Consider the following 25,661-nt stretch of genomic DNA (forward strand, 5'->3'; position numbering starts at 1 on the left):
CAGGGAAATGGAGTGTTGAGTATTTGGGTAGCAAATTAGCTCTGAGCCCATGGAGACAGTTACACTGCCCACCCCCCCACCCCCCACCCCAGACCACACACAATTTTCCATCAACTGTTGAATTCTCGGACTTTAGCTAATGGGTTTTGTTCTTCCCTAGCAAAGTTTAAAGTGTATTTATCAAACATCCTTGGTGGGCTCGGCTCAGGCCTGGTTGTGGCCCATGCTGGGTAAATTTAGGCCCTCCAGGTGCATTGGGCCTGAGATCTATGCTCAGCCCAGGGCTCATGCACAAGGAACGTGTGCTCTCTTTGCAAGCACGGGGCACGTGTGTGTGGCACATTTAGGGAGGGCCTGGACGAGCGGCTGTTGGCGATCATGCCATCATTCTCTGTGTGCCTTGGAGCAGTGGACTTAACCTTGACCGCACACACAGGGAACCCAGAAAGTTACTGGTATCTGGACCCCACCCCAGAGGTTCTGATCAAATAGGGCTTCGGGATGTTCAGAAGTGCCCCCAGGGGATATTGTATCCAGCCAAGGGTGGAAAGCTCGGGCTCTGGGGACAGAAGGGTGAAGATGGCACAGGGGAGAAATCAGGGAAGACTTTTTGGAGGAGGAGGATCTGCACAGGATCACATGGGCTCTCAGAAGCCACGTGGTGGTGAGGAGCCAGGGGTTTATAGTCAGAGACCTGGCTTCAAATTCCAGCCCCCTCCACTTACAAGGCATGGGATCAAGGGTAGATCATTGGACCTCTAGAAGTGTCTTTCGTCACCTGGAACCAGGAGATGGTAATGCCGGCCATTCAGACGTATCTGAGAAGGTGGTCTGTGATAGCACTTAGCGCAGTGGCACCGACAAAGGAAGCCCGTTGCTGGAATTGCCTTCACTCTAATGAGCCTCCCAGTAATGTTTGGAAGCACCCAGTGTGGAGGTGCCTTAACCAGCCTCAAGGTTCTGACAAGTCCTGCTGCGTAGAGGCCTAATTTCATTGTGTTTGGCCCAGCGTTTCCCACACAAATATGACATCAGTGATGCCGTCGAGGCCTTTTCTCAGTGAACCCCTGTTAACAAGCATCATCCCTCCAGGCCGGTGGAGATGCTTTAGCTGGGGGTTCAGCCAAGGGCAGGGCTGATGCCGTGGGCTGGAGGCACCTGCAGACTGCAGGCGACTAGCATTCTGGGGTTTGGGATCCACCTGGGAAGTGGGCTCCCAGGGGAGCTGGATGCTGAGCCTCGTCACCTGACCAGGGACGGGCAACAGAAGTGGGGCCTGGGCCTGCCCCCAGGAGAGCGGGGGGCAGCTGGCCCCCAGGATGCAGCTGGAAGCACAGGCACTTAGTGGATCTCACGGGTGGCCGGGGGAGGCCTGCGGTGGAGGTGAACGCCAAGGCCTTGTGGTAGCACGGAGACTCTGGCGTTTACTCATTCACCCATCACGTGTGTGTTGAATGCCCCCCTCGAGCTGGACTGCCGCAGGAGCCTTCGAGACAGACGCTTAAGTGTGGATGCCGTCTCCACCCCTCCCTGCCTTGAGACCTTGAGCAAACCACGGGCGGAACCTCAGTTTCCTCACTCGCAGGCTGGGATATGACAGCACTAGCTCACAGCACTGCCCCCGGGGGCTTCTGGGGTGGAGCCCGGGGCCCTCGCTCGCTCGGTGGTGCTCACACACCCTCTCCGCCTCTCCCCGCAGCCGTGACAACTCCCCCAGCCTGAAGGAGATCCGGAACGGCTGCCAGCAGCCCTGTGACCGGAAGCCCACCTTACCTCTGCGCCTTCTGCACCCCAGCCCGGACCTGGTGTCTCAGGAAGCCACGCTGTCCGAGGCGCGGCTCAAGTCCGTGGTCGTGGCCTCCAGCGAGATCCACGTGGAGGTGGAACACACCAGCACTGCCAAGCCGGCACTGACGGCCAGCGCGGGCAATGACAGCGAGCCCAACCTCATCGACTGCCTCATGGTCAGCCCTGCCTGCAGCACCATGAGCATCGAACTGGGTCCCCAGGCCGACCGCACGCTCGGCTGCTACGTGGAAATCCTCAAGCTGCTGTGAGTGTCCCCGCCGCGCGCCTGTCACCGCCAGGGTGGGAGAGGGGAACTTGGCTGCGCCGCCGGGTGCGGCCGCGCCTGCTGGTCCGAGGCCTACAGGGTGAGCGTGCTGAGTGTGTGTGTGTGTGCGTGTGTGCGTGTACTGAGGTGTGTGTAAACGTGACTGGGCGCCCCGGGTGCAGATTTTGGGTACGTATGCGTCTTGAACACATGCTCTGTGCGTGAGAGTGTGTGCGTATGCGGGGGGTGTACGTACGGTGTGTGGGCTCGTGTATGCTTGAGTATCTGGGCACGTGTGCAGGCTGTGTGCATGAGCTTGAGAATGTGTGTGTAAGCCTCTGCGTAGAGCTGCCAGGATGTCCACGAGCACATGGGTGCCCAAATGTGTCTATGAGTGTGTGAGTGGGAGGGGGTCGCCTGAGTGTGTGTGTGTGTGTGTGTGCAGACACGCCCGTGAGCTAGCCTGTGACTGTGTTTCTGTATCGAGTGATCTGTGCATGCTCTGTGTGCCTGCGTGTATTTCTCGGCAAGTCCCGGCCCCTCACCCGGCCTGGCCCGGTGGGCGGTGATGGAGGGTGGCCTGCCGATCAGCTCCGTGCAGGCCTGGCTAGTGGGAAGCAGACAGGAGACCCGGTTCTGCTGCGGTTGGTGCTGCTTCTGAGCCGGGTGCTTCGGGCCCAGTCCTCCCGCTCCCTGAGCCTCGGTTGTGCGGCTCTACAGCGAGGGGGTCTTAATATTTGACCCTTGAGGGTCTTTCCAGTTCTGCCACTCACACGTGAACCACACAGACCCACCTCAGTGGCGTGCACCTGCTTCCTGCATCCGCAGGTGAAGGAAGGGGCCCCCTTGGTCCGGAGACCCCAGCGGATGCCTCCCCGTGTGGCTCCCATAAGGCCTGTTCTTCAGACAGAGCTTGGCCCCGCTCTCAGGACCGGGTCCCAGACCCGGCATTTCCAGGCACAACCACTGGGGGGTGGGAGGCTTTTCAGAGGGATCACGGTATGGGTACAACTGTGTGGTTACCCCTGACCAGTGCGTGGTGCCTGTCTAATGACCGGGCACCGGGGACACCTGGCTCCTGGGCCTGGTCAGTGCTGCCGGGGTTTCACCGCGTCCCTGTGCCTACACGACTCCGCACGGCGTGCTGTGTCTCTCTCACGGACGTATTGCTGCCCTGAGCACGCTCCTGGGCTGGACAGTGCAGGACAGCCTCTCGGTCGCCTGGAGAGCCAGAGAATTGGACTGGGAGGTGCCTGGGGGTGTCCCCCGTGCTGCACAACCAAGGCCTGTGGTATCTGTGTGCACACATACCTATGCATGCACGTGCACACACACACATACACACGCGTACGTTATGCAGTGGCTTCTTGTGGCTTGAGAGAAGAAGAGAGAATTCGGGTGCGGCAGAGGCCAGCTGAAGGCACTTCCTCTGTCCTTCCTTTGGCCCCTGAGAGGGGAGGGCGAGGCCTCCCCGGGTCCCCAGGGTCAGCGCCAGCCTCAGCGTCTAGCAGCAGAGGCCAGCTGAGGGCGCAGCCACTTTTAGCGACCTCCTCACACTCCCACACCAACCCAAGGAAACTCCAGGTTCTGCTCGGAGGGCATTGCTGAGAACACACGTCCGTCTCTCTAAGGCAGGGGTAGTCCCCACTTGCTCCCAAGAGCAGAAGTCAGCCCTCCGGGGGATAGATCAGCCGTGGCCCACGTCTCCTCCTCGCCCTGGTGGAGGCAGGGTCCCCCGGGCCAGAGACGCCCCGCGCTCTCCTCGGCCCCTTACTTCCTCTGGCTGTTTTCCACAAGCACCTGGAACCCCAGGCCTTCTGGCCCCATCCCTGACTCCGATTTCTCATTAAGCATCAAGGGTTTGTGTTTCATCATGCAGCTGACACACGGTTTTTTTCCTTCTTCACAAACGTGCTCACGAATGCGGACTCTGTTCTCCCTGGTCTGCTTCTAGGCCTCCTGTCCACCGGGGTTGTGTAGCCACCAGGGCGTGGGGGGAGGGGGCGGTGTCAGGTGTCGGGTGCTGCCCACCGGGAGGCGGTCCTGACTACTGACCACTGCCCGGAATAGCACCTCACCCCTGCCTGAGGGTCTCCACGAAGCTGGTTTATGTTTCCAGAAGCCTTTTCACCTTGGGGTGGGACAGCGCCTCAGAACACAATTTGCACCTGCTAAACTCTTCCTGGCCCTTTCCCTTCTCTGACCCTGCTGCCCGCTTGCGTCTCTGGCCCACCCAAGGCCCTCAGACACGCCGGACCCACAAACCCCTGCAGCTCCACGGGGTGACACGTCGGAAATGACACAGATTCAGAGCCAGACTGCTGAGTCCAGGGCTGTGGATGCCAGGAGGGCTTGTGGCCTTGGACGAGTTTCGTGTCCTCTCTGAGCTACACCTGCCTCCGGGACGTTCTCTGGGCACCTTACAGGCACAGACGCTAGGCCAGTGGGAGTTACCGCACTTTCTGGGTATAACGGGGCTTCCTCTGTTTTAAGACACCGTTGGGAGTGAGGTGCGTTCCCGATTCTATAGCGCTTTGAGGGGAAGAAAGCCCCAGTGAGGCATTCAGCACACAGATCGCAAGAAGCATGTGTGGTCTGAGAACTGAGGACCCGTGGCCTTCTGACTTAGCCTGCCGTGCGCTGCAGGCAGCGTTCTTGGCTCCTCTGGGCCTTGGTTTTCTTGTCCGTACGGTGCGTGTCGTGACGTAGGGCCTTTCTGCCGGCCCGGCTCTGGTTCTTGGTGACAGTGCACTGCTGTTCCCAACTAGCACACTCCTCAGTCAGAGTTACGTGAGGGAGGGGAAGCGTGGACGATCTAATGTGGAGCGGGGCTTCTGAGCAGGGCATTGTCGGGGCCACGGGAGCCGTACTTGGAGCCGGGGCCCGGCCTGGCCCATCCACCGGAGCCGGCACTGCTCTTCCCGGAGCGTGACGGCAGCCCAGCCCAGCCCACAGCCCCGGATTACTTGCTTGTTCCCAGAGGAAGGCGTGTGCATTGTTGGAACCTGACACCTTTGAAAAGTAACATAAACCACGAGAAGTTCCCTGGAGACCCTTAAAAAGGAAAACTATTCCCAGCGCAGGCCAGCCTTACCCTTTTGAGGCCCGGGCCGGGTGGCACGATGGAAAGAATGTGGACTCGGGAGGGAAATCCGAGCAGGTTCGGGTCTACGGTAGTTTGGAGTCCACCTCTTAACCTGCTGGGCAACTGTGTCCAACTCACGCATCTATTCGGGCATCCCGCTACCAAGTGCCCTCCGCACGCGTCCACCGGGCCAGGCTCTACGCCAAATGCCAGGGCTCCCAACTCCTCTCCTGCCCTCAGTCCCTCTGGATCTGAGTGGCGCCAACTACTGGCAGTGGTGACGTTGCCCGCCTGGGGGGGTGGGGCGTGGAGAACTGCTGCACACGTTGGGGGGCCGCAGGCAAGGGGCCGCTCTTCCTCCCGGGAAGAGAAGAGAGCAGACGTCCTGAGGGAGAGGTGGGCACATCCACCCTCTCTGACCAGCTCGAATCTGGCTGTTTGTTCTTTTGCAAAAACCCGGCATTTGGAAGAGGCCCTGGTGGGCTGGAGGGAAGCGGAAGATGCCTCATCCTCGGGGGCCTTAAGGGAAAATGCAGACAGACGTGGGGTCGTCCCGATGACTGGGCGGCATCACTAGAACGTAGAAGGCAGGCGCTGGGGCGGGGACACGGGAACCGTCGGACATCGCCCAGGGTGGTCCTGCCTGGGAAGGAGCTGCCCCAGCCCGAGGCCACAGCTCCCCTGTGCGCGCCAGGCGCGAGGTGCACGGAGGGGACCGGTCGGGGGCTTGCAAGCCCTGTCACACAAGGAATGGCTGAAATGGCTTCCGACAGGCTGAGGGATGGCAGGGAGGCGGGACGTGACGGTGGGACCAGGACCGAGTCCGTGAGCGTTGCTGGAGTCTGACACCCCCACCCCGGGGTTGGGGCCCGCGAGAGTCGGGGTTCGCGTTGGGCGCTGTCCGGGCCAGTGTGCCCGGGCCTTGCGGCTTCTCGGGGCTCAGGCTGGCGCGTCAGCTCCTGTTGTGCGGCCGGGGCCGCGTTCTCCCCATGCCGCGGACGAGCTCTGTGAATCGGGAGGAAAGGGTGTGCTGGGAGGAAGCGTCTCGTCTGCGGGGCAGCTCAGAGCTCTGCTTCGGGCGGCAGCTGTCAAGTCGGCCTGCGGCTTCACGGGGCGTAGGTCACGTCTCCGCCAGGCCGAAGCGGCTGCCCCGGGTCCTGGGAACCACCCTGTCCCCGTTTCCTGTGTCCACCCCTTCACCTGCCCCCCTTGTCCCTGGTGTTGCCCACCCCCAGCACAGCAAGAGAAGGGGACTTCTCAGCCGTCTGGCCTCAGACCATCCGCGCGGCGCGGCGTGAGGCGGGAGACCTGGGCCTCCTGCGCACCGACTCCAGCTTCTCCCCCTGTGAGCTCCGTGGCCTTCGGCGGCTGTCCGACCTCTTAGGGAGCAAAGAGCCTCTCTAGAGCCAGCCTGACCCCATTAGTGCCAGGACCAAGTGTCTGGGGAGTGACACCTGGGACTCATTGGAGGCCTGCAGGACGCTTATGCTACCTCATGTCCCTTTCCTCCCTGAGCACGGGGCAGGCCTGGCTGCCTTCTTGGGGGTGGGCAGTCAGGCCGCTTAGAGCCTGGTCGCTGATCCCCCTTCGATCCTAGGCCGGGCCGGCCCTGCTCTCCGGAAGCCCACGGCAGGTGCTCTGCTGGCCACGGGGGGCCCACAGCCCACCCCTCGGGCCTGGCCAGCTTCTGGGCACCCAGCCTTTGCCCGACACACCTGCCACGTACCCCCAAACTTGTAGACCTGGGCGTTTGGAGCAGGGCCAGGTGTCGACCGCAGACTTGCAACTGGCTTGGCCGAGGCGAGGGAGGAAATCTGCCGCCCTCTCCCTCCTCGTGCCCGAGGCCCCCACGCTCAGCCCCGCGTGAGCTGCCACAGTGGAGCCGGCAGGAGGCCGAGCTGTGGGCCTGGGAACACAGGTGACGCACAGTGCCCCACGGAACGGGCCTGTCGATGCCACCTTCTGTCCAGGAGCGACCCCGGGCCAGGCTGTGTGGTCCTGAAGCCCAGCGTGTGCCTCATGCCCGGCACAGCCCTAGCTCCATGGCCTCTGACACCCACTAATTATGAGCGGTTTAAAATCTTCTGGGAGTTTTCTCTGTTTAATGGTATTTCTATGTAGAACTTTTTTTTTTTTTTTTAAGCAAAAGAATAACCAAGAGTGCCTTTCTCCCTAGAGGGAAGTGGCCTTCCTGCAGAGATGTAAGCGGGAGACGGGGCGTTGTGTCGTTCCGTTGATGGAGCACGGATGTGGGAGCCCGGCTCCTGGGTTCAAGTCCCAGCTCCTACCAGCTGTGTGACGGCCGGCGCTGGCCCTCACTGAGCGTTCTCATCTATAGAATGGGGGTGGCAGGTGCATCCAGCTCAGCATATAAACAGACACACGGTGTATCGGGAGAACAATTAGGGACAAATGTCGAGAAAGCTCCTCGGGGTGGTGGGGGGCAGAGGAGCACCGGATGATGATGAGAACTAAATGGAAACGAGTCCCAGGGCCGTAGGACCACGGTTCCGGTCTGGGTCCTTTCCTCTGCCCGGGCTGGTCTGAGCACCGTCGGCGCCTCCTGGGGGCACCGCCAGGCGTCAGTAGGGGTCCAAACGTAGCGCCCCCTCCTGCCAGGATCCGGGTCAGACTGCACACTCAAGCTTGCAGCTGGGGACACGCACCCCACTTGACAACATTTCCTTCCACCTGTGAGTGAACCCCACACCCTGGCCGCGTCTCTCTCGTGTGTACCGGGGCCGCAGCTCAACAGTCCTCTTCTGGGCACCAGCCGTCCGCCTGGCCTGGTGCCCGGCATGGCAGGTGCAGAGATAAGATGCAGCCCCTCCCAGGGTGCGGGCACCTGGGTGCCCCGACCGTCTGCAGCTCAGGCGGGGCCGCTCCAGTGGCCTCGGTTCTTGTGTGAGGGGTAAAGCACTGGGACCTCGGAGGTGCCCGCCCGGCTTAGCACAGTCGGTGAGGACTGGCTACCCCTGGGTTTGCTTTCTGGCAGAGTCCCCCAAACCAGAGAAGTAGGGGGACCCGGGGCAGGGACAGAGGTCACAGCCCCAGAGGCACCTGAGGTCAAACCCAAACCCCCAGTTGGTGACTTGTGCAAATATGAGGCATCTCTGGGCTTTGTTTTCCTCCTCCAATATGGGTTGTCGTAATTGGGGTGTCGCGGGGCGCCTGTGAGCGTTAACCGGGACCCGTGTGGACGCTCTGGCTCCTGGTAAAGGCCCGTCTGTCCTCTGGCTGAGGCACCGCCGTGTCCCACACGTTCCTTGCCCTGCCCCTGACCCTGCTGGCTCCCGGGGGGCCGGCTGTGCTGGTACCATGTGTGGGGCACCCCTGCCAACTCCACAGCAGCCTCCAGAAACTCTTGCTTCCTTTCTGGGGACCTCTCTCTGCGGTCACCCTGCCAGCTCCTTAGCCACTCCCTGCCTGTAATACAGATTCGCAGTGGGTGGTGGTCGTGGGGCCATTTCCGTGGTCTGAGCAGTGAGTGCTCTCTCAGCACATTGCAGCTGTCATGCTCATTCATGCCAAATGTCCCTGTTCTGGCACAGTCGGCCCCTAGGTGGGGGGGGGGGGACCCTCCAGTGCCTGGTCTCACCTGAGGCCTCAGCCAAAGCCTCAGCTGCCGTCTGTCAGAGCTGGCGAGAGCCAGGCCTGGATCTGATCTCCCATCCACCACAGCTGTGTTAGCGTGCACAGTTAACTTCTCTGAGCCTCAGTTTCCCCATCTGTTGAGTGAGGCTGATCTTCACCGTGAAGGAGAAGCAGGCGAAGTTCTCGGCGTGAAGGAGTATGTGCACAACGTGCCGGCAAGGTCGCAGCTGCTGGTATTTGTTCCATTACCGTCATCATCACCGTCATTGGCAGGGACCTTTTTTTTAGTTTATCTATTTTGAGAGCGAGTGTGTGTGAGCAGGGGAGGGGTAGAGAGAGCAGGAGAGAGAGAATCCCAAGAAGGCTCCACTCTGTCAACACAGAGCCCGATGTGGGGCTCACGCTCACGCACAGTGAGGTCATGACCCGAGCGGAAGTCAGACGCTCAACCGACGGAGCCACCAGGTGCCCCTAACAGTGACTGTTCAGGAGAAAAAAGCTGTTATCTGGACAGAGGAGTAGAAGTAGCTGATAAGTCAGGAGGGTTGCCCCAAACTGCAAATGAATAGCATACCATTTTTATGTTTTATATGAGTAAGTCTACAAATTTGCCACTGGGTTCTGGACAAAGATGAGAACACCTCTGCGTTCCCCTCATAAGCCCCCCGGGCCAGACCACTTGGGCGGCCGCAGCAAAATTACACAGACCGGGTGGTTTTGACAACAGAAACCTGTTTTCTCGCAGTTCTGGAGGCCAGAACTCTGAGATGATGGCAAGGGCGGGATGGGTTTCGTCTGGGGCCTCTCTGCTGGGCCTGCAGTCACCTTCCTTCTTCCCGTGTCCTCACACAGTCTTGCCTCTGTGTGCGTGTCTGTCCCGGTCTCTTCTCGTGAGGACGCTGGTCGCGCTGGGTCAGGGCCCACCCTCACTGCCTCGTTGCACCTTCACTGCATCTGTGTTGCCAAACACAGACACGTTCTAAGGTGCCGGGGTTGGGATTTCAACCTGATAACTCAAAAGTCAGAAGGAACAACGATCGGGTAACCTGGGTGCAGAGGTGAGGTGGGATGAGGCCCCAGGGAGCCAGATGGCTGGCCCCTTTGGTTGCCTGAAGGAACTCTCTGGACGGGTTCTGTCTGTCAGGCTGGCAGACACGGGCCGCTCATCTTCCCAGCTCCCTGCAGGCGGGAGGTGGCTGGAGCACGGTTGGCGAGTCCCCGCCAGACCCCCGCCCCGTCCTTGGCCACAGTCCAAACCTGACTGTCCCCCCTTCTCTCTGTAGGTCGGACTACGATGACTGGAGACCGTCTCTGGCCAGCTTGCTTCAACCCATTCCATTCCCCAAAGAGTAAGTCCCACACCGGTCTCTGACCTCAGTGGTCCACCGGTCACCCCGAGAACACCGCGGGCGGTAGTGGGAGATGGAGAGGTTGGTCCTCAGCTGTGAGGCCCCTGGGGAGGCCCCCCACCTCCGGAACACGGGGCGATTACCTCATGGCAGCGACACGAGGATTCGCTGAGCCAAGCAGGCAAACAAAGCTCTCCCCACCGAGCCTCCGTGCAGGGGAGTTAGCAACTTCTGTTCTGCTTCAGGTGGGAATGGGAATACCTGTCTGTGCTCTCTCCGGTGGCCACAACGAAAATCGGAAGATAATGCACGTGGAATTGCTCTCTGTGCCATGCCGCCATATGCTGAAAGCTCTCTTATTGCACCCATTACGATTATTAGCTTGTGTTCCACAGTGACTTGGGCCAGAAATGGACCCTCCCGTCTCTCTCTTGCCAGCCCTTGTGCCAATATTGAATTTATCACAGGAAAATAGGGAGAAAACTGTCTAGTGGATAATGGCCTGCGGAGAAGGCTTTGTCGGAATAACCAGGCCCTAAAATGCCTCCAGGTCTCTGTTTTGACAGATGTGGAGAAGCCAGGCCTCAGGAGGCAGCTCAGGGCTCTCTCAGGAGCCGATTAACGAGCCTGTGTTTATGAAATGCGGCTCTCCGAGGGGGACATTATACCTGGTAATTGCCCCATTTGCTGGCCTGGCCCGTCCCTGGGGCCCCCAGGACTCAAGACCGGAGAAATCCGACTCCTGAGAGCCACGGCTGTCTCCAAAGAGCAGTGGCGTCACTGGCTGCGCTCGCTGTCCCCATAGCCCCGGGGACACATGTGACAGTGGGCCCATGATGCAATTCGCTTGGAAAACGGTCCCCAGATGCCCCTCTGATGCACGGCGATAATTAGCACAGCCGCACCTTAATGGTGGAACAATTAGTGCACACACCTGGGTCTCCGGTGCCCGCGTGCACGTGCTCACAGACACCTGCTCAGCACCCACAGGTGTGGGACCCGGGCCGTGGGGGGCTCGGTATGCTCCCGTCGCCAGGATCCCGGCCTCGTCCAAGGAGGCCTTCGCTTTGCAGTTTCCAAGAGGGACAGAACGTCCCTGTCTCGCTCTCAACCTCCTCCTTCTTCGGATCAGACATAAAGCCGCACCGTCCCCAGGGGAAGATCTTTGGATCACTGAGGGTTTCGAAAGCCCCCCGCTAACTGCAGTTTCCCTTTGCTTTTGTTACAGAGCCCTCGCACACGAGAAGTTCACCAAGTGAGTATTTGGCCACCTCCCTCATCACCTCCTTCCGGTGCGAATGTCCTCTGCCGCGGCCATGCTCAGCGGCCAGCCCTCCTTCCAGCCCGTTCTCGGTCACGTGCATAGCCAGGCCTGCCCGAGGGTTTTCCTGACCCCGCCAGCTCCCCCGCCCCAGCCCTCCCCTCAGCCCCCATCACCGTCCACACAAGCCAGGACCCTGGCAATGACTCCGCCCCCACCCTGTCTCTTTCAGGGAGCTGAAGTACGTGATTCAGAGGTTTGCCGAAGACCCGCGACAAGAGGTGAGCCCCCGACTCTGCCTCTCGAAGGCACCTTGTCAGGGCTACGGTGTGATGCCTGTGGGCCACTCTGAGCCTTCTGTGGCTCTGTCGGGGCCTCTCTGTCTCCCACAGGCACTCAGAACACTGTACAAAGGCTCCTTGGCCTGGAGCGTGAACACAACCGCCACCCCCCCCCCCAACCCCCCCCCCCCATCGCTGTGATCGGGGGGTGGGGGTGCCTGGCCCATGATGTCAGCCTTTTACTGTAAACTCAGGCTAACCAGAGGTGGTTTGCCACCAGCTGGCGGTTTCTTCTTGGAGCACAGGCCTTGTTAGGGGCGGGCTGGCACAGGGGCTCCCAGCCAGCTCCAGGGTAGTGCTGGTCCCTCTTTAGCCCTGCCATTCTGACATCCGCAGGTCAGCAAAGACATCTGAGCTGGGAAGACATCTGAGCCGGGGTTCATTTCCTGGGCATGGTGGCTGAGGGCCTCTGAAGGGCCTCTCTGCCCCCCCCCCCCACCCCCCGTATCTGGGCTTCAGGGAGAGGTCAGCTTTCCCCCTGAGGCTTCGTGAGCAAGGACTCGGGTGGCCTGGGTTCCTCCATCCGCTGCATCAGGGACATCAGAGACACCTGGCCTTGGTCAGGTGCTCACCCTGTGTCGGGCACCTGCGTTTTCTCCTGGAGTCCTTGCCACAACCCCGAGTGGGGTCTGTCGTCAACCCCATTTAACACCAGAATTACCCTCCTTTTGGAGCTGAGTGACATCTCCTTGGCCACGCAGCTGGTACCTGGCCAAGGCAGGGTTCAAACCCAGGGAGTCTGCCTCCAGAGCCTGTTCGGTAGGTGGGGCCAGGTGGGGCTGCAGACATGAGGGGGACTCCCACTGGCCCTGCCCCGAGGAGCTCACAGCCCCCTTCTCCACCTGCATGGATCCTGGGGTGTGATGAGGGGATCTGGCTTCTAGCTGGGGACAGACCCCCAGCAGAGCGGAGGGTTGAAGATGGGCAGAGGACGAAGGGATTCCTTCTTCTTAACAGAGCCAGAATATATTCTTTTCCGGCCCCACGGTGAAACATAGTTCTAGAACACCTTGATTCTAAGCCCTGATTCCAAAAGTGGTTCCCCGGCTGCAATGGGAAAAGCGGAAATGCTAGCTAGGCAGGTCTGGGCTGCGCTAAGCCATTCTTCGCTGCATGTGAAGACAGATTCCCAGAATTCCCCTGGAAAGTGAGCCTTTATTTCAAACACCAACTTTGAAGTTGAAGAATAAAAGTGGTCCCAGCTGCTTCCCAGAGTGGAGAAGCAGATCCAAGTGCTGGGAGGAGACTTGCCGAGCCCTGCACCATACGCGAGGCCCGGGGGACTGGTGAGCGAGGGGCCAGGCCGGTCTTGCGGAGGGGTGGGGTGCAGAGGCCCGGCACCGCCCCCCCCCCCCTCCTCGCCAGGCCCTGCTCCGGGCTCCTCTGAACCTCTTCCTTTGATTCTGTTTCTTGTCCCCTCTCTCCCCTCCCACCTTCTGCCTCCTAAAGAAGCTGGACTTCTAAACCGTTTGATACATTTGCCGAATAGAGTTGCATACTCTTGATTCCCTATTTTTTGAAGTAGACAAATTAACATTTGATATTTTTCCGACTCAGAGGGAAAGAAGTCAAAGCCCCCCACCCCCTCCCCCCCGCCTCTGTTTTCTGTTTACTTGTGTGTGGGTTGTGATCAATTGAATATCTGTAAGTAAGTGGCTTTTGGCAGCAAATTGTCCTTCCTTCACTCCTGAAGGAAATGATTGGCCACTTCTATCAGGTTTCTTCTGAGGACAGAGAGGAGGTAAGAAACAAAGGCCTTGGTTTCCCTCCCTCTCCCTCTCTCTCTCTTTCTCTCTCTTTCTGCAGCTATAGTAGGGTGGATGTGGATGGAATTTCTCCCAAACACACATACGTGTTTGCACACGCCCACCCACCCACCCACACACGGAACTCTGGGAAAGCAGTTGAGACCCAGAGAGAGCGGTGCATGTGCGTGAAACCGCCCCACCCTGGACAGAGCGCCTTCCAGGGAGAGGCAAAGACTCAGAAGGTGGCTCAGGGGACACGCAGCGAGGGCAGCAGGCAGACCCCCAGTGGTGGAGGGGGCAGATGTCCTGAGAGAGCAGGACAGAGGAGGGTCAGACAGCTGAGGGCAGAAAGCAGGAGACAGGACTTAGAGGTGCAGAGAGAGAGGAGACGAAAAAGAGCTGCCCCCTGTGCTGTGCCCGGAAAAAGGTGTAGAAAAGGGGACTGAGTTGAAGCAGTAGCTTTGAGCCTGTCTCTCCCTGATCTGTCCACAGACTTGCTTCTATTCAGAGCAGCTAACCAAGCCAGGCCTGGCCCTTCGTCCCGCGGAGCTGATGGGGAATGGCTAGCGTTCCCCAGTTTACAGATGCCACGGTTTTTCCCAACAGGCCTTCTGTGGAATTCAGTAGGAGGTCGGAGTCGCCGGACTAGACGTTAAACAGATTTCTTAAGTGCGGGACTTGTGGGAGCTGGTCTCGTCTGTGTGATGGGGCTGACTGCTGTGCCCCTTCTCTGCTGCAGGTACACTCATGCCTGCTGAGCGTGCGGGCCGGCAAAGACGGCTGGTTTCAGCTGTACAGCCCCGGAGGGGTGGCCTGTGATGATGACGGGGAGCTGTTCGCCAGCATGGTACGTGGGACGGGACCCTCGGTGGGCACTGCGGGCGGGGACCGGGTTTGCCCCGCCTGATGAGCGCCAGCACTGTCCCGGTCCGGCAGTGGCCAGCCTGGGAATTTCCGGATGGCATCGGAGCCAAAGAGGAAGATGGTGATGAAGACGGTGACCAGGACTGTCGCTTTCTGCCTCTCACCCAAGCAGGCACCAAACCGAGGGCGCGAAAGTCCTGTTCTCGCCCCATCTCACTCGGCTCCGTCGGGAGGTGACACGTAGTGTTACCCCGCTTTCCAGGCAGGCAGCAGAAGCCCGCGGCGCTCACTGCCCGAGCTCATGCAGCTCACCGTAGTGGCAACGTTCAGATCGAGCTGCTGAGATCAGGTCGAGCTGCTGAGGGCTCAGAGTGCTCAGAGATTCTAGAAGGCACTGCAGACCCACCAGCTCGCCCGACCTTTGCGATGAGAAGTCAAGGTCAGGATGACCATCTCCTCCGGGAGACGAGAGGTCTGACGTCACCAGACCCACAACTGGGCACCCGCCGTGATTTCCAGTACTTTCTTCGTGCCGGACACTGTGTTGGGCACCTCACGTGCCCTGTTTCTTCTCGGTCTTCAACTTTATCCCATAACCACGCCTGTGCTGAGGCAGCTCCGGACAGGTGCCGTGGCTTACCTGAGGTCACACAGGCTTTCAGCCTCCAGGTCCCTCCCTTGATGGGGCCCACGCTGTCCAGAGCCTGCCCTTCCAGGGGCAGCGTGACCGTCTCCTGAAGGGGGGCACAGACTGTCCTCCAGGTGGCCAGTGACCTCAGCTGTCCCTCCTGCTCGCAACACCAGCTGGGTTCTGTGACCAAGCGTGTTCCCAGCGGCGAGAAAAACAGGATTCAGGGGGCCTCTCTGCTGCGCCCTCGCTTCGCCCCCTCGTCTGTAAAACGGAGTGGATCACCAGGCGATCGCCCGCAGTGACGGAGGCAGGGCGCCCAGCCAGGGCCTAGCGCACGGCCCGCCCAGAAGTGACAGCTGTGGTTGGTCTTCTCTCTGCTGGGCCGCCCGTCCAACAGGGCCAGCTCGCGAAGCTCTCCGCAGTGACGACAGATCCGGCGCTGCCTCTGGAAGCTTTCTTGAAAGGGACTTATTTTTAGATCGTTTTCCTTACGCACTGGCTCTCCACTCCTCACCCACTGCCTGACAAGTCCCTCTTGAGTGCCCTGTGCATCCTGGAAGTGCACCCCCCCTCCCCACTCACGAGGGCTCCCCTGATGTCACAGCTTCACCACGGCAACAGCCGGCGGTCCCCCACCCTGTGTGCGGAAGAACCCGGGGGGCTGGCAGCTTCCCCACCTGAGAGATTGCGTCTGTGCCGGAGTTAACGATGGAGCGGAAAAGATACACGCGGAAAAGGAGGCAGGCAGCCCCTGAGAGAGCAACGCGGCGTTTCCATGGAGACACGGGGGGCAGGAGCGGTCCCCTTGATGAGGCTGCCGTTTCCAACCGTGGAAGGGCATTTGCCATTGCACAAAGGGGGAGAGCACACTAGGCATTTGGGGCCCCGGCCCTGTTGCTTGGGGTCCCCTGCCCTCGGGACCCACCTCCAGAGACACCGGAAAGAAACACCGTCGCCTTAGCGTCTGCCCCGCGTGTAGCCCAGGTGGAGCAGAATTTGCCAGTTCCTGGGTTTGGGGGGCAGGTGATCCCTGAGCACCTGTGGAGCTCACAGGGCGCTTGGGAAGGGAAGGCAGGGCTCCCTGCAGGTCTCTGTCCCACGTGTGGTGGCACCGTACCCCCTGAACACTTACTCCCCGTCCCACCCCTGCCCTGGCAACCACTCTTCCCGAATCTGACACCCCAGGTCCCTTCCATGTGCGGAATCCTACAGGCTCTGTCCCTTGTGATCGGCTTACTGAGCACCACATCCCTGTGGTTCATCCACACCGGAGCACCTGTCGGTGGGAAGAGGGGGGTCTGATGGTCTTTTCAGATCTGGTGTCCAGAGAGGGTGTGGGGGATCCTTCCGGCATGCCACCGGCAGGCATCTCGGGCCACAGCCCCACTGTGGTCACTGCCCTTCACGTGGGCTGTCTCCCGTCATAGGTGCACATCCTCATGGGCTCCTGTTACAAGACCAAAAAATTCCTGCTCTCCCTGGCGGAAAACAAGCTGGGACCCTGCATGCTCCTGGCGCTGAGGGGGAACCAGACCATGGTGGAGGTAAGGAGCTGGCCTGGGTCCCTGGCAAGGCTGCTGTCTTGCCCGGTCCTTCGTCTTTGTTCACTGGGCACCTTACAGGAGCCCAGAGCTGTTAGGGCAGCTGGGAGCACAGCGGTGGAGGAGGTAGGTGTGGCCCGGCCTCTCCCGAGTCGAGCGGGAGCGGTAGCCCCCTGCCTGTCACAGTTGATCCCTTTCACTTATGATCAGGGGAGGTTTCTGCCCATTTGTCTATTGCTGTGGAGCAGGCCACCCTGGTGGGGGGGGGGGGGGGGCTCAAAACAATGGTACTCATTTATTTGGCTCACGGATCTGGGGTGACTGGGCTCAGCTGACAGGTTCTCACCCTGGGTCTCTCATGAGGAGACCGGGCCAGCTGGGACTCCAGGCCTCTGTCTATGAAGCAGCCTGAGCAGAAGTATTCCTGTTCCCCGGGAAACACATGCCTGGCCCAGGTCCCCCCTGCCTCATCCTAAAGTCCCCAGAAGCCTGGGGCCCCCAGAGCCACTGTCCACAGACAGGATGGCAGAAGCCATGTTGCTCTTCGCGGTGCAGCCCCAGAGTCGGGCAGCAGCACTTTGCCACGTCCTACCCATGAGAAGTGCTGGCCGGTAGTCACGGCGACGGGGATTAGAACACCTCTCGGTGGGCAGAGCATCAGAGAACTTGAGCCCCAGAGCGTCCCTGCCAGTGAGATTTGGGGGCCCAGGAGTCAACAAGAGGCCCCACAGCAGGGGTGAGGAAGAACAGAGGAGGTCAGGATGGCTGAGTCAAGGGGTTGGCGATTTTGGTGGATGGGCCCAAAGAGCCTAAGTCCCCAAAGGCCCCGGTGGGCGTCTCGGAGGTTCGCTGAGATGCTTGCGCAGGGAACTTGCAGGACGGGGGTGGGCAGGGAGCCAGGAGGCAGGTGAGCCGTGCTGTGAGGGCCTGGGCCGGGCAGGCTTTGCTTGGCAAGTGAGAAGTCCCCGGAAAGGGCTGCCCGCATGCTAATCCTGGGCGAGAGGGCCGGAGAACAGAGATCGCGTCGGCTCCCCAAGGCTCTGGGAGGCAGTGTGTTGCAGGTGTCCCCCGGGGCTCCAGTTTCATTCGGAGCCTGTCTTGCGCACCAACCATGTGCCAGGCACGGGGGGATAACTAGGGATGGAAAGAGGTGCCCTGTCCTTTGGGCTCTCTCCCGACCCTTGAGGTCCTAGCGCGCATCATTTCTTCCCGCATTTGCCGAGAGCCTGCTGCGTGCTCAGCTGGCTGTGCACGAATGTTCCCGTTGTACAGACGGGAAGCTGCGATACGTGATTTGCCCGGGTCACCCAGCCAGAAGGACAGCGAGGGGGGAGCGTGGTTGCTCGTTTGCAGGATGAGATCTCGGGGCACGTGGAGCTCGCGGAGCTTATCCGAGACCCCTCCCTGTGGCGCGCGGGGCTGTTGGCACGGGCTGAGGTCCAGCCCTCCGTGCCTTCGAGGACCAGCCCTGCTGTAACGCACCTCCGCTGCTCTCGGGCAGATCTTGTGCCTCATGCTGGAGTACAACATCATCGACAACAACGACACCCAGCTGCAGATCATCTCAACCCTGGAGAGCACGGGCGTGGGCAAGCGCATGTACGAGCAGCTGTGCGACCGGCAGCGAGAGCTGAAGGAGCTGGTGAGTCCCCGGCCCGGCTCTGGGGCGCACGTGCCGGGCCCGCCAGAGCACAGCTGGGGTGCAGGGGGACGGAGCCCGGGTCCCCCGCCCGCACCTGCGCGGGCCTCTGTCTCCGCAAGTCCTCCTCCAGACCCGGAGAGGTCGGGGCTACCGCCTGCCACTTTCCAGGTGATCACAGACGTGTCAGGTCGGTGCCCCAAAGTCCCAGAGCCCCTACGGGGCCTGGCCAGGAGTCGCATCCTGCCTCACCCCAGGGCCCTGCGCGGCAGCCACTGCCTCCCTCCCCGTATCCCACAGGCCCTTCTTTAAGTGCACCAGGGCTGGGCTTCAGAGGGGTGGTGAGCCCACACCTCCCTGGTCTCCTGGAGCAGCTCTCACCCGGCGGCCGATAGGAGACGGTGTATAAATACTCCAGCTCCCTCTCCGCACAGGTGGGACACCTCGGAGACATGACTTCTCCACCATGTCCCAGAGGACCCCCAGCGGTAGCGGTACCATAACGCTCCCTTCCTGGGGGGCCTTCGCCGTCTCACTCGCCCACTCCCCTGCTGGCGTTTCTGGGGATTCCCTCTCTGATAAACCGGCCGTGTTCACACCTTGTCTCGGGGTCTGCCCCCGAGACCGAGACCGTCGCGTGGCCTTCGGCCGCCGAAAAATAAAATGGCGCTGTGCGTGATGTCAACGGAGAGGGGGGTGTGCAGGCTGGCGGCCCAGGGGAAAGAACGGGTCGTCATCAGTCCGGTTTCTGTTGCAGCAAAGGAAAGGCGGGCCCACCAGGCTAACACTGCCCTCCAAGTCCACGGTGAGTTGGTTTTATTCTCCTGTGGGGCTGGGTAGAGGGAAGAAGGCAGTTAGATTAGACCTCCCTGATGAGGAACTTTAGCCGGTGGAGCTGACCAAGGGCCCTGTGGCACGTGACAGGCCAGCTTTTCCAGGAGGGAACCAGGTTCCGGGAAACCAAACACGGTAGATTGTCGCTGGTATTAACGTTAATATGTTACCAGTTAATAATAGTACTAATAATATACATTGAGCATTTACGTACCAGATACTGGGCTGTTCATTTTATCACCACAACAACACTGTGAGGTTGGCGCCTCTCTCCATCCCCACTGACAAGGTCTTCGGGGATCTTAGTTCCTTCTATCCTGTGCCGCCGTCCTTGGCGTGAGGTTTCTACCTCGTGGTCCAAAAAGGCTGCTCAAGCCCTGGCCATCAGGTCTCCATTCACGCCAGCAGAAGGAGGAAGAGCAGAGAAGAACATGTCCCTTCCCTTTAAGGGCTTTCCGAAAGTTCTCCTGGACACATCTCCCTGTGTACCATTGTCCAGACTCGGCACACGGCCACATCTAACTGGGAGATTAGCCTTAATTCGGTGTGGCCGTGTGGCAGGTAGAATCCAAGGATTCGATCACTAAGATGAAAAGGGAGAGCGGACATTCCCCGCAGCCGCCTGGTAGTCTAGTGCTCACGCGTGTCTTGCCCTCCAAAGGCCTTAGAGGGGGGGGGACCTCAGTGTTCTCAGGCGGGCAAAGGGCCCAAGCTGCTGCCTGGGAGCTGGCCAGGTACACACGTCCGTGTGCATGCACACACGCCTGCGGGAGGGACGTGCCTCGGAGCACCCCAGTCGGTGACTCAGGGTGTGAGTCACGGCACTGGAGGCTTTCTCCCCCACCCACGGGGACGTGGGGGCAGCCGCTCCCAGCACCCCCCTCGGTCCTACCCCCCCCCCCTCCAAGCCGCACCGTCACCCCTGCTGCAACTGTCTACGGGGCAAGGGAAGGGAGGTGGGGACAGGGGTGCGGAGGGGTCTCCGGAGCGCCTGGCAGCCCCGGGCCCTCCCCGAGAGCCCGCCGCCTGTCTGTTTGCAGGATGCCGACTTGGCTCGTCTGCTGAGCTCCGGCTCTTTCGGAAACCTGGAGAACCTCAGTCTGGCCTTCACCAACGTGACCAGCGCCTGCGCCGAGCACCTCATCAAACTGCCTTCTCTCAAGCAGCTGAACCTGTGGTCCACTCAGGTGCACACTGTCTGCCTGCACCCTGCTCTGCCCCCACCCGCCCCCGCATCCTGCCCCCTCCTCCATGCCCCTGTGCGCCCCTGCTCTGCGCCCTCCTCTGGGACTGGCCTTCCTGCCTGGAGCCCGGGGCCCAGTCTCCTGATTACCCCGCCCCTCCCCAGCTCAGCACCCCCTGCATAGGCCAGAGGACGCTTAGGACCTCGTGAAGGCCAGTGGCCCGTTTCACAGTTGGAGCTGCTGAGGCCCAGGGCAGGGGTGTGCCCAGCAAAGCGTCAGAAGCCCTGAGAGGCGGGGCCGAGTCGTGACGCTGGTCTCCCGCACCCGCCTGGGTAGCACACGGGCAGCTCGGGAGTCTTCCTGTTGTGATAACAACCCCAGCACACCGAGGCTTGCCGCCCACGCTCGGTGTCGTTTGCGCTGAGAAGCGCCGTGCGTGGATCAGCACACGTGGTCTCCACTCCCCACCTGTGACGTGGAGGCCCCGCCAGAGCCCTCCTTTTATAGAAGAGGAACCAGGTGTTCCCGGCAGTCTGCCCTCCAAGGCCCGTCCCGCCCCATCCTACCGTCCTGCCCAGGGAAAGGCGGCCTTGGCCCTCACTGCTAGCCGGAGCCCCTGAGTTCAGAGCCCTCCTTGACAGACAGCAAGACCGACTCCTGGGAAGGGCCCTTGGCTGGCCCGCATCCCACCAGCAGAAGCCGGACTCGAACCCCGGTCAGGGGAAGCGTTTGAGTCTTTGGAGAGAAGCGAGGGCAGCCCAGATCCCCCGGCTTGAAAGGCGGTGGCTCTGTCCCCGTCACCTTCCTCCACCGCTGCCTCCAGCCTCGGAGTCCTTTCCCTGAGTGCCGTGGGGATGCGGGTCGATCCCCAGGGCTGAGGGGTTCTGTGCTCCACAGTTTGGAGACGCCGGCCTGCGGCTCCTGTCGGAACACCTCACCATGCTGCAGGTGCTGAACCTGTGTGAGACGCCTGTGACCGACGCCGGCCTGCTGGCCCTCAGCTGTGAGTCCTGCGGGGGTGGCCAGGGTGGGCAGGGCCTGCTTCGCGCATGCATGCACACGAGCATCCATTCATCCACTCGCCCATCCACCCATTCATGCGTGCGTGCATCCGTTCACTCAACAAGTGCTCATGAGCACCTGCTGTGTGCCAGGCACCGCTTTAGGTGCTGGGAACACAATAGGGGACATATCCCTGCCCTCATGGAACTTATATTCTAGAAGAAAACGGAACAACGAGTGCCCTTATCCTCCAGATACTTGTCTGAGGGATCAAGTTCGGGAAAGTGCCCTGGGACAGGCTTGCCCTGCTCCCCTGCCCAGTAGCAGCCATCAGCCGGGGTTAGATGCACAGATTCTCAGGTCCTGCCCCAGACCTGCTAACTCAGAAACTGCAGTTTAACAAAATGCCCAGGTGATTCCCACGTGTGGTTGAAGTTTGAGAAGCATTGCTCTAATAGAAGGAGCCACAAAACACCCAAGGAACCCAGAAGTGCCGATTCCTGCACCCCAACCCTAATGTACCAGAGCAAAGTCTTGGGTGCTGAGCCTGGGAAGCTGCACTGCCCATGTCCCACCCACTGGTTTAGATGACAGGCCCCATGCCTCAGCTGGGAGGAATCATGGAGGGCTTCCCCGGGGAGGTGACCGGATCTGGGTGAACAGGACATACGTGGGAATTGGCTGAGGGGGTTGATACGCTGGGCAGGGGCCATGGCTCCTACAAGGTTGCTGGCAAATTCCAGATGGCTTGGGAGCGGGAGGAGACAGGGGTGATGGAGGGCACAGAGGATGAGGTTTGGGGACACTTTTCTGCAAATGTGCTCTTTGGACACTGTCATTGGAGTCACACAGCCCCTGGCTCGGTGCCCCCAGGAACGGGATGGAACACCGCACCTCTGATGGGTGGCTCCTGACCCAACCAAAGTTCGAGGCATGCTTTCAAGAAGGGGGGTCCTGGGTCAGCCCTACTGGGAGAGCTCCCAGAGCTCCCCTCGGGGAAGGGCCCAGCCTGGCCCACTGGGGCTGACCTGGGATGTGGCAGGCACACTCTGGGGAACTTCAGGGGACAGCAGTGCTGGGACCTGACAGACCAGAAGGAAGGGAGGCTCAGAGAGCAGGGAGAGAACATAAGCCCAATTCAGACCAGCTCCTGCCTGAAACAGACTTTCTGTCCTGGTGGTGCCCTAGCAGTGACCCTGAAACCCTCCCACCCCATCTCCTCTCCTGCCCCATCTCCTAGACAGGGGCCTTGGCTACAATAGTCAGCCCCCCAGCTTGACTGTCCCATACCTGCAGCTGCCTTTGTGGGGTTCTCACTAACCTAATGCCTGTGTCTGTCTGTCCTTGTACAGCCATGAAGAGTCTTTGCAGCTTAAACATGAACAGCACCAAGCTCTCGGCTGACACCTATGAAGATCTGAAGGTAATTCTTCGCTTCCTCCCTTTCCCCCTCCCTTTCCCCCTTCCCTCCTTCTTTCCTTCCATCCGTCAGCATCTAGACACCAGTGCTTTGCCCTCATGGAGCTTATTCTCCAGCAAGAAAGGCTATTACACCGGCAGGTAAGTCAGTAAATAAAATAATGGCAGGTGGAAAGGAGTGGTAGGGAGGAAGCCAGCAGGGAATTGGTAGATTAGAAATAGGGAGGGCCTGTTTGGCATGTGATCATCAGGGATGGTCCCTTTGAAGTCACATAAGCTGAGACGTATAAGATAAGAAGCCATGGATGCAAAGGATGACAGGAAAAGCAAGGGCAAAGGTCCTGAGGCAGAAAGGGTTGGTATGAACTGACTTTGTAGCAAATGTGACTAGAAAGTAAGAGAGAACAGACTTGGGCCAGACTGAATAAGCCCTCATAGGTCACAGAAGGGTTCTGGATTCCATCCAAGTTCAATAGAAAGCTTTCAGAGACTCTAAGCAATGTTGTGAGTTATGCTTGTAAAGGCTTGTTGTGGCTGTTACCAGGAAAACTGATTTTTTTGCTGGAGCCGGGGGTGGTCCAAGCAAGAGTAGAAACAGGGAGAACATCGACAGGGCTGATGCAGTCATGGGTTAAGCTCCTGGTCCTGTAGCCTGGGCTAGGTTAGCACTATAAAGTTGGGGCAAGAAAGAAGATCTGAGTAGGGAAAGGTGGGCACGTTTCCTGGGGGACTCGTGGAGCTTGGCCTTCAGAAGTCTGCTGCCCCCATCACTCTGGGTCCAGTACCAACTGCCCCGGAAGGAGTGAGTGGGGCTGCAGATAAGCCAGCGCTGAGGACCGAAGGGCTGGGCCAGGCAGCCAGACCCACCATGAGACGCCAGCACCTTCACACGCTGGAAGCCACTTGGAAGGAATCCCCACGAGCAGGGACCACCCCTTCCCCGCCCCACCCTCAGCCCTCCAGCTCAGCCAGACCTGCGGCCAGCTTTAGAGCACCTACTATGTGCCAAGCCCAGGCTGGGGACAGGGACAGGACCAAGGTGCATCTGGCTCACCACTGCCCAGGAGGAAGCTCCGTCCTGGCAGACGGATACCTGCAGTAACCAGGCCAGGACAGGGCTCAGGGACCAGCAGGGAGGGGACAGGGGACAGCCAGCCCTGCTCAGTAGGGCAGAAGAGCCTTCACAAAAGGAGGTCTTGAGAAGGGAATCTGCCGAGCAGGCCAGGAGAGCCGTCAGAGGGTCCTGAGGAGCATGTGAAGCGGGGCAGGGGTGCGGCCGGCGCAGAACCAGCCCGAGTGCACCCTCCAGGGCCTCCCCGACCTGCCGGGCCCAAGTGGGCGTTTCTGCACCGTTGAGGGTTACTGTGCCCCCTGAAGGCGAAGGAGCACAGATCCGGGTGCCCTAGCCAAGCAGCAGAGGGGTGTGGTCAGCCCCTTGTGGAGAAAAGCCGCTTTCGCGCATCCGAGAGACCCCATGGTGCCAACTTGGGCATACTGGCCAGTGACGCCCAACCTCTGTGCTGCGGGCATCGGATGGCCCGGAGGCTGTCTGTCTGCCTGGGGGCAGGCGGCCTGCACTCCACATCAGGCAGGCAGGCAGGCAGGGCCCTCCAGCTCACGGCCCCGTCTCTCAGGAGAACCTGGAAACCTCCGTGCCAGTTTGCCATCTCCTGATCGGAGAGGTTGGCTTAAAGAAGTTTTTACAGTGCTGCACAGGGGAAGGCAGCCCCCAGTCTGTAGCCTCTGCCTGAGCAGCGGGGCTGGGGGCCCACGAGCCAGAGCGCAGGGGAGAAGCGCGGAGGAGCCGTGCGCACGCACGGTAGAAGGCGACACTGGCCGGCGCCCCCACGGAGAGTCTGGAAGAGGGAGCAAAGGGAGGAGAGCCATTAGCCCTGTCTGTGCAGCGAAGGCTTGTGGAGGGAAGGCCGGCTGTTTATAAAAGAAGGAAGAGAGGCGATGTGTCTGGGTGGCAGGGATGGAGAGCGGGAAGCAGGTATGAACAGCAGGTGGAAGCTTGCAGTCTAGACCGTTCCGACGCGGGGGCGTCCTGCAGGGGAAGACTCGCTGCCCCCCAGGTGCCTGCATTTATGGCGATCCCGCCGCATTCGCCTGCCCGATGTCCGGTAACGGTGGCCTGTAGGCGGTGGTGCCGGTGAGGGTGGTTCCCGCCTGTAGGGCACACGGCCTTGTGTCGTTCAGGGCGAGCCGTGCGTCAGGCGGTTCCACCCTTAGCGCCGTCCTGTGAGCCGTGGCCGGATCACGCTGGCTCCACAGAGGAGGAGGCCGGGGGCTCTGCCCCCGGGGTCGTGCAGCCAGCAAGCGGCAGAGCTGGGGCTCCCACCGGGGCTTTCCGCCTTCAGAGCCAGGCATCCACGGCCTCGCAGAGGCAGGGGGCACGGAATCCCCTGCAGCTGTCCGCCCACCTGCGACCCCCGACCCCGGGGCTGCTGCCCTGTGCTCCCCGAGGTTACCCAGCTCTGAGCCCCGGGGAGCCCCGACGGCAGGGTGGGGAGGGCACAGTGGGAACCCCGGCCGTGGCTGCGGGGGAGCCAGGCACCGCCGGGCCAGGTTCGGGAAAGGACCGTCCTCCTTGCTGCCCCGCAGGCCAAGCTTCCCAACTTGAAGGAAGTGGACGTCCGCTACACGGAAGCCTGGTGAAGCTCCCGGCGCGGCAGGAAGGCGTTTGCAGCTGCAACACACGACTTTTGACTAATAGCCGTAGAGCGCCGGCCCTGGGGTCCCGCCCCCAGCGTCCCGGCTGTGAGATAGATGGGGGAGTCTTTCTGGGGGCAGAGGGCGGAGGGGGGAGGGGGTGGGGAGGGGGGCCGTAAGCACGCCCAGCCCCGCCTAATTCTTGTAGCTTCATAATTGGAAACCTTGACCTGATCCAAAAAGGACTTTGTAGCAACCAGAGGAGCATCAGCGGGTCGGGGGAGAGGGTGGGGGAGGGGTGGGGGCCTTGGGGAGGGGGGACCCTTTGTGGATTTTCTTTGCCTTTGTGTTCAATGCTGTGTGGGAAAAGTCAACTCCGATGCCACCATCACACGACCCTGATGGGCCTCGAGGGCCGAGGAAGGGTGCTTTCTTCCTCACAGGCTCCACCGAGAACTCGCCCC

The 25,661-nt window shown here is 60.7% G+C and overlaps 1 protein-coding gene across 2 annotated transcripts in view; it reads left to right on the forward strand.

Annotated features, from left to right (window-relative positions):
- The window catches only part of LOC102964436 (c-Maf inducing protein), a 230,100-nt gene extending 204,754 nt beyond the window's left edge, over nt 1–25,346 (forward strand). For both annotated transcript variants that reach the window (XM_042970514.1, XM_042970515.1), the window contains 12 exons: nt 1,700–2,053; nt 10,016–10,081; nt 11,310–11,336; nt 11,575–11,623; nt 14,171–14,278; nt 16,354–16,470; nt 17,969–18,109; nt 18,864–18,911; nt 19,981–20,127; nt 21,022–21,127; nt 22,479–22,549; nt 25,150–25,346. In XM_042970514.1, coding sequence (XP_042826448.1) covers nt 1,700–2,053; nt 10,016–10,081; nt 11,310–11,336; nt 11,575–11,623; nt 14,171–14,278; nt 16,354–16,470; nt 17,969–18,109; nt 18,864–18,911; nt 19,981–20,127; nt 21,022–21,127; nt 22,479–22,549; nt 25,150–25,203 — 1,288 coding nt within the window. In that variant the 3' untranslated portion in view covers nt 25,204–25,346. The remainder of the gene's footprint in view (nt 1–1,699; nt 2,054–10,015; nt 10,082–11,309; nt 11,337–11,574; nt 11,624–14,170; nt 14,279–16,353; nt 16,471–17,968; nt 18,110–18,863; nt 18,912–19,980; nt 20,128–21,021; nt 21,128–22,478; nt 22,550–25,149) is intronic.
- The last annotated feature ends 315 nt before the right edge of the window (nt 25,347–25,661 follow it).

The sequence above is a fragment of the Panthera tigris genome, chromosome E2, assembly GCF_018350195.1.
Source record: "Panthera tigris isolate Pti1 chromosome E2, P.tigris_Pti1_mat1.1, whole genome shotgun sequence".
NCBI classification, from domain to species: Eukaryota; Metazoa; Chordata; class Mammalia; order Carnivora; family Felidae; genus Panthera; species Panthera tigris.